This window comes from Neomonachus schauinslandi, chromosome 6 (assembly GCF_002201575.2).
Source record: "Neomonachus schauinslandi chromosome 6, ASM220157v2, whole genome shotgun sequence".
Lineage (NCBI taxonomy): Eukaryota > Metazoa > Chordata > Mammalia > Carnivora > Phocidae > Neomonachus > Neomonachus schauinslandi.
This window is the reverse complement of record NC_058408.1, coordinates 146,877,952-146,885,663: the sequence shown is the minus strand read 5'-3', so window position 1 is coordinate 146,885,663 and position 7,712 is coordinate 146,877,952. Positions and strand designations below refer to the sequence as shown.

At 53.0% G+C, this 7,712-nt stretch overlaps 1 protein-coding gene across 1 annotated transcript; it reads left to right on the top strand.

Moving 5' to 3' along the window:
* Nucleotides 1–6,406: 6,406 nt before the first annotated feature.
* LOC110592740 (protein argonaute-2-like) lies at nt 6,407–7,357 on the top strand. Its single transcript, XM_021703835.1, is given in 1 exon segment — nt 6,407–7,357. A coding segment is annotated over 1 exon segment (951 nt).
* Nucleotides 7,358–7,712: the final 355 nt, after the last annotated feature.

The window sequence follows — 7,712 nt, the reverse complement described above, 5'->3', positions numbered from 1 at the left end:
ATGGAGGCTTGAGAATGTGGGGATGGGAGGATGGACAAGACTTGTGGGCTGGAAGGAGAGGGAGGCATGAAGTTGGCAGAATGGTCCTCACAGAAATGGAGACATGCGTGCTGGGGTCGGGGAGAGCTGAGCTGGGGTTGGGGGATGTCTCCTGCATGTGTGGAGGCTGACGTGAGGCATGGCGAGTACACAGGGAACAACCAGCCTCCAGAAAGAAGGGAGGAGTGAGGAGTGGAGTCTGAGGACTGCCCTCTTGGGGGCTGGGAAGGAAGAGAGAGAGCACAGGAGTGTGGGTCTTTGCTCGTTCGTTCATTCATTCATTTATCACGCTGACTGAATGTCTCTGATGTCTCAGTCTGGGCTGGGCTCTGAGGGGCACTGGAGGTGGACAGGCTGAACTCTCACCTAACACTGCCCCTTTCTTCATAACAATGGCCCGTGAGACACCCTCTGTGTTTATTTATTTATTTATTTATTTATTTTTTAAAGATTTTATTTATTTATTTGAGAGAGAGAGAATGAGAGACAGAGAGCATGAGAGGGAGGAGGGTCAGAGGGAGAAGCAGACTCCCTGCCGAGCAGGGAGCCCGATGCGGGACTTGATCCCGGGACTCCAGGATCATGACCTAAGCCGAAGGCAGTCGCTTAACCAACTGAGCCACCCAGGCGCCCCCCTCTGTGTTTAAACGAACAGCAGTCACCCACATTGTCCTGCAATAAAGGTTACGATGCCCTGTCACATGTGTGAGCTCATTTGTTCCTGGCATTTACGTCTGAGTTGGAGCGTGGACTTAGGCGTTGCCCAGACTTGGGCATGACCTCAGCTCCGCTGAGTGACCTCAAGCCAGTTTCCTCATGTGTAAAGTTGCGACAGTAATGTTTTTGTTACATAATTTTTCTAAGCCTCAGGTGCACCCACATGAAGTAGGATCGGGCCGCCCCCTCTCGAGGTAGCTGTGAGGATTTGTGTAGTGCCCTGTGGCCACCGTCAGTCCAGCTTACAGTTGAGGAAAGGTACAAGGGTTACGTGGCTTCCCTCCGTGTCACTGACAGACCCAGGTCCCATGGCTCTGGGTGGAGAAACTGGGACCTCCTGGATCTCAGTCTGGTGCTCCTTCCGTCTTGCCAGGTGAGCTGACAGAGCCCCGCAGAACAGCCCAGACTCCCTGTGCCGTGTGACCCGAGTCCCTCCCTGTTCCTGTGCCCACAGGGCCCGCCTGCTTCCTGGTCGGAAGAGAAGGGAGTGTGAAATCACCTTCTGAGGCAGGAGCGTGACCAATGCCAGAAGCTTCAGCAGACCTGGGGAAAGGCTTTCCGCTGCGTCCTCACACCACGGCTGAGCCCTGATCGGTGGGGACGGGCTTGTTCAAGGGAAATGCGTGACCGAGGAAAGAACAGCTGAGTAGAAAAGCTGTCACCCGAGACATCCATCGTCGACTTCCAGTTCCAAGATCTGCAGCCATGGGACGGCCGGTGGTCCCAGCACACTTGGCCAAACCCACCTTCCGTGGGCAGAAGCTCTGAGCAGCCCAGCCGGCCTTGACCTCCCCACCCCACGGAGCTGGACCGCAAACACAGGCGTCCAGTCTACAGCCTCACGGCTCCCCAGAGGAATGCGTGACACAGAGCCTGCTGGCTTATTGAGCATAGTTCTGAGCCTGAACAGAAATGGATTTTGTGTCGCTCAGGCTCATCTGCAATCAGATCAGCTCCCTGCTGTCCCAGCCCTGCTGGCTGTTCTTTCGGCGCCTGCTGGACTCAGGGCACAGGCCTGCTCTCTCCTGGGAGCTGTGGCTCACGAGCATTTCCAGCACCTTGCTTGCACGTGGTGTGCCCCCCGTGCCCCCCCAAGCCCCTAGGTAGGCAAGCCAAGGGCACATTGTGTCCATTTCACAGCAGAGCCAGGGCTCAGAAGGGCGGGAGCTTGACTTAATGCTCTTCTGCTGCCATCTTGAAATTTTAATAATCCTGTCTTTGAACTTGTGTTTTGCAAGTGAAATCTGATGGGATTGTGGAGCCTGTGCAGGAGCGGAGGAGGTCCGTCAACGCACGTGTCAGTTATTCCTTGCTGTCCTACCTGCCTACAGCGTTCTCGAAGCCCCGTGAGCACAGAACTCCAGGGGGTCCCCCGAGGCACAGGAGCTCTGTGAGACTCAAAGTGAGTACAAGACACGTGTGTTACACCAAGGACGGGGTGAGCAAGGGCACTGACACCCCGAAAGGCCACACTTTGCAATCAAACCAGAACTTGCTTGGAATGCAGAAAGAAGGCAGTGGGGTTCTAGGGAACGTGAATGACCAAGGAACCCTGTCTCTTATTCTTACTCAGGTTATTTCCCTGTGTCAGCCAATCGCTTACAGGGAAAGTGAGGGCACAGAAGGAAGTGGAGACACAGGGCACCCACGGTTCCCTTTCCTCCCGTCCTCCTCACTCAGAAGGAGGGCAAAGGCACAGTGTGTGGGTGGAATGTCAAGGAGCGACATAAAAACTGTTGAGTTAGGGCGCCTGGGTGGCTCAGTTGGTTAAGCCACTGCCTTCGGCTCAGGTCATGATCCTGGAGTCCCGGGATCGAGTCCCGCATCAGGCTCCCTCCTCCGCGGGGAGTCTGCTTCTCCCTCTGACCCTCCCCCCTCTCATGTGCTTTCTCTCTCTCATTCTCTCTCTCTCAAATAAATAAATAAAATCTTTAAAAAAAAAAAACTGTTGAGTTAGTGCAGTGTTTCTACTGTTCTGGAAAGGACGAAAATACTTTTGCGTACAAACTGCAAAATATGAAGAGTGTGATTTCGATGATTCCATATACAAGTTAAATGGCCTTATATTTGCATTTAAAACTGCCACTGCACAATACGATGTTGAATGGTGTAGTTAGAATGGCATTAAATAGCAAATAAAAACACCATGACAAGTGGAGACGGAGGGTATCATGGAAGAAAGAAGCAAGTTTGGTATTTTAGCAATTTTTTTTTAAAGATTTTATTTATTTGACAGAGAGAGACACAGCAACAGAGGGAATACAAGCAGGGGGAGTGGGGGAGGGAGAAGCAGGCTTCCTGCTGAGCAGGGTGCCCGATGCGGGGCTCGATCCCAGGACCCCGGGATCATGACCTGAGCTGAAGGCAGACACCCAAAGACTGAGCCACCCAGGCGCCCTGGTATTTTAGCAATTTTAATGGCACTTGCCTCCTGGTTTTTGCACAAACATCCCACATTTTCATGTTGAACAAGGGGCCTTGCAAACACGAAGACAGTCCTGGTTGGGGGGTGAGGATGGGAGACAGGATGAGAAGCCCCTCGATATCTCAGAGTTATTCAGGGGCGACCTGGGACACTGGTCTCTGATGGAGTCTGGGGACAGGATCCACCATGATGATGATGAAGATGATGGTGATAAGCCCACCGTATTGCACCACGCACGAGGCATGCAGTGGCCCACTCATCTCCATGGCAACCTGGAGGCAGGGACAATTACTTTCTACCCTGCAGAGGAAGAAACCAAAGCTCTGAGGGCCTTTGCAGCCTGCCCGCATCCCTAGCTGGCAAACGGCTCAGCCAGGAACCCTGCACCGTCAAACCTTGGTCACCAATATCTCCGTTCTCCCACCTGCCGGGGAGAACACACCTGATCCCTTGGCCTCTGTCTGATGACCTCAGGCTCCTCTTGGTAAGAAACAGGGTCATTCATTTTATTTCTTTATAAAAATTGAATGAGAGTAATAAATGATGACTAATAAACCATTTGAAGTACACAAAAGTATTTTCAAAGTACTGATAGAGAAAACCCAGCAGCTCCTCCCTGGCCCCTCCCCTGTTCAGTGAATATCCTCTAGAACTTTCTCCATGCAAGCCGGGGTTTGTTAACAGCTTTCGGGGTGCGGGGCCCAGAGTGGAAGATGCTGGATAGAGAGAACAAAGAACCCAGGCATGTGTTTTGAAAGCCAGGAAGTCAGGAGCTGTGGGGCTGTGTCCCACAGTGGTGGGCTTCTGAAAGTAGACCATGAACCAGCCTGGGTCAGGGTTTGTAAATAGCGGTCCCCCTTCCCACACATCTCCCAGAGTAGCCATGGAAGGGCATGGCTGTCTGGGGGCCCCACAGAGCTGGATCACGGATGTCCGGGGGCCCCCTGCTCAGGCGTGGCATGGAAACAGCAGACTTGCCCACCTTCACACAACCACAGGGGCTGGATGCCCAGGCCCCAGGGAGGGCTGCTGTGGCCTGAAGACCCAAAACCCCCTCTGTGAATTTCCCAGAGCTCTTGTTTGACCACCCAACACAATAGCATTGGATCGCTTCCCCTCCTCTTGGGTGAGGGTTCCAAGACAGGTTTGTGTTGATTTAGGACAAATTAACAAACATGACATCTTAACGTCCAAGTGAAATAGTGATATTGAGCTGAATGACCCTGAGGTCCCGGCCAACCCTGGCTTCTTGGCAGGCCACATCTGGGGTCAGCTCTTGCCCTGGGGACCCAAAGGTGCCTCCTTCTCATGGCCCCATGTGTGCTCTCTGCCTAAGGCCCTACCCCGATGGGAGGGGGGCTGGCCCCCCTGCTCATGAGGATGCACATGGCTGTCTCATTGGGATTCCACAAGGGGAGGAGGGAGATCTGCTAGCAGGTTCTTAGAGACATGTGATTCCCTCTTGTCCCAGAGAAGACCCCCCTCTTTGGTAACAAGTGGGCTACCTGCAGCTCTCTGAGGTGCTTACTTGGTGGTGGCTATGGGGTCCAATCCAGGGAGCTGGTAATTTCCCAGAGCTCCTCCCAGAGACCCCAATGGCCAAGCCAATGGCTCCGTGCTGGGATCTGAACCCAGGCTCATCTGGCTCCTGGATCTAAGCTCTTGAGAGACAGGAGACAGGTGTATGCAGGCAGATATTCTGGGAAACTGGGCCCTCTGGGACTTCTTCTGGCAGCCCAGAAGGGAGCTTTTGCCACCACCGTGGTGGGCCAGCTTTGCTCTTAGGGTGCATTTGGGCCTGGGACGTGGGCGGGGGAGCACTCCTCACAACCTGAGGCCAGCCCCCCCTTTCTTGTAACTTCATATGAGACCAGCCCCTCTTGGGCTCCCAGCTATGCTGTGACTCAGACTTAATGGGATCACCATGGGGTGGCAGAAATGGCGTGGTTCTGGCTGACCTCAGTTTCTTTTTTTTTTGGAGAATGGTAGCTAGAGTTGATTGTCCCCCGACTCTATGTCCAGATGACTCTCACAAAGCTCTTTCCCCCAGGCCAAGCCGAGAGGCCTGGTATCCATGTTAATCCGGGGAAGAAGTCATTCAGAGAGTTTCACCAAAACACATCCCAGATCCACTTGGGCTGGGAGGGGCCACTGTACTTGCCTGCTGGGAGGCATGTTGAGATTTTTCACCTCTTGTGGCTGGAAGCAGCCTTCACTGGCGGCACCGAGGGGCTGACTCGCTGGTCAACTTTCTCGAGCATCGATTTACCAGATGCATCAATCTCCCAGATGGTAACTAATTCAAAACAACATTTTATTAAAACAAACTAAGATATTATGAATTAAATATAAAGTCTGTGGGAACCCTGAAGATCAAACAAGAGATACTGCAGAAATTTCACATTTGTAGAGAGTTGCTCTGAGTTACTGCTCCCAGGAGCCCAGATTGAAGTTTACCCTCCTCTGCCTGGGATGCCCTGAGAACCAGAGAGAGGGCTGGGAATGATGACTAGCTCCTGCCCAGCACTCCAGAGTTTGCAGAGTGAGGGCACATTTTGATCTCCCTGCACCTGAAGTACCCAGGGTGGTGAATAAGCAGTATGAATGACCTTTATCCACTTTCCACAGGCAAGAGAGGGTAAGCCCAGGGTCACAGCTGGCCGTGCTCATGCCTCCCGACACACTACCAACCTTTCTCCTCCACTTTCTCCTTTCTGGTTCTCTACTCTGGGATGCTACAGGGCTGCCTGGGGGACAGGGATGGTTAGTCCTGACTTCTTGAGGAAAGTTGTGATTTGCTGGACGGCTGCATCCCTGGCTGGGGATGAAGGCTGATTTTTGTCCCTACAGCAGAATGGGAGAAGATGGCCAGCTGACCTTTCTTCAAGGACATTGCTGCCTGAGTGCATATGGCGTGCTGGAGGATGCCACAGTGCTTCTCTTTGCCAAAGGAATGTTCTGACTTCCTTTCTCTTATCTGTACCAGGGCTCATGTGTGCATTTGGGAAGGAGTCTTGGGAACAGCCGGGTCCAGCATTTGTCCCTCTGACCCAGCATCTTGTTCCTGTCCCATGTTCCCACCTGCTCCACACGTTGCTCCAGGGGTATGGAGGAGAAGGCAGTGGCTGGGATGGTTCTAGAAGAAGGCCACCTGTGGACTCTTGCTTTTCTTCTGGGGGTCAGGGCAAGGAGGTGTTTGGTTGGTGTTTGGTCAGCTCAGGTTATATGTGGGTGCTGGGGATGGCCACGCAGTGTGTGCAGATGAAGAACGTGCAGAGGACCACGCCACAGACCCTGTCCAACCTCTGCTTGAAGATCAACGTCAAACTGGGAGGCATGAACAGCATCCTACTGCCCCAGGGGAGGCCGCCCGTGTTCCAGCAACCCATCATCTTTCTGGGGGCCGAAGTCACTCACCCACCCGCTGGGGACAGGAAGAAGGCTTCCATCACCGCCGTCATGGGCAGCATGGATGCGCACCCCAACCGCTACTGCACCACTGTGCGGGTTCAGCTGCACCGTCAGGAGATCATCCAGGACCTGGCCACCATGGTCCGTGAACTCCTCATCCAGTTCTACAAGTCCACGTACTTCAAGCCCACGTGCATCATCTTCTACCGCGACGGCGTCTCCGAGGGCCAGTTCCAGCGGGTTCTCCACCATGAGTTGCTGGCCTTCCGCGAGGCATGTATCAAGTTAGAAAAGGACTACCAGCCAGGGATCACTTTCACAGTGGTACAGAAAAGGCACCACACGCAGCTCTTCTGCACCGACAAGAATGAGAGGGTTGGGAAAAGTGGAAACATTCCAGCAGGCACAACTGTGGACATGAACATCACCCACCTGACCGAGTTTGACTTCCACGTGTGTAGTCATGCTGGCATCCAGGGAACAAGGTGGCCTTCCCACTATCACATGCTTTGGGATGACAATCGTTTCTCTTCCAACGAGCTGCAGATTCTCACCTACTAGCTGTGTCACACCTACGTGCCCCGCACGCGATCCGTGTCCATCCCGGCGCCAGCATACTACGCCCACCTGGTGGCTTTCCGGGCGGCGTACCACCTGGTGGACAAAGAACATGACAGTGCTGAAGGAAGCCATACCTCCAGGCAGAGTAATGGACGAGACCACCAAGCGTTGGCAAAGGCAGTCCAGGTTCATCAAGACACCTGAGCACCATGTACGTTGCTTGACATGTTTTAGTGTTTACGATTGTGTACCGAGTTGGATTCACATGAGACCAGCTACACTCAGACCAACAGATGCCCAGCCCTTCTGTGACAGCCAGCATCGAACATGAGATGTCATTGATTTTAGTAGATTCTCCATTTTCCAGAATGCCTTCCATCCCAGATTTCAAACTTGGATTTTGAACTGCAGACCTGTATGAGACCCCATTGTCGTAAGAAATACGGTTTGCCAAAATCTATAAGCTGCTTATTAAAATAGAGTCCTGTGTTTCCTAAAAAAAAAAAAAAAAAAAGGTTATATGTGAGAAAATGGCCCTTCATTCCACACGGGGACCTGA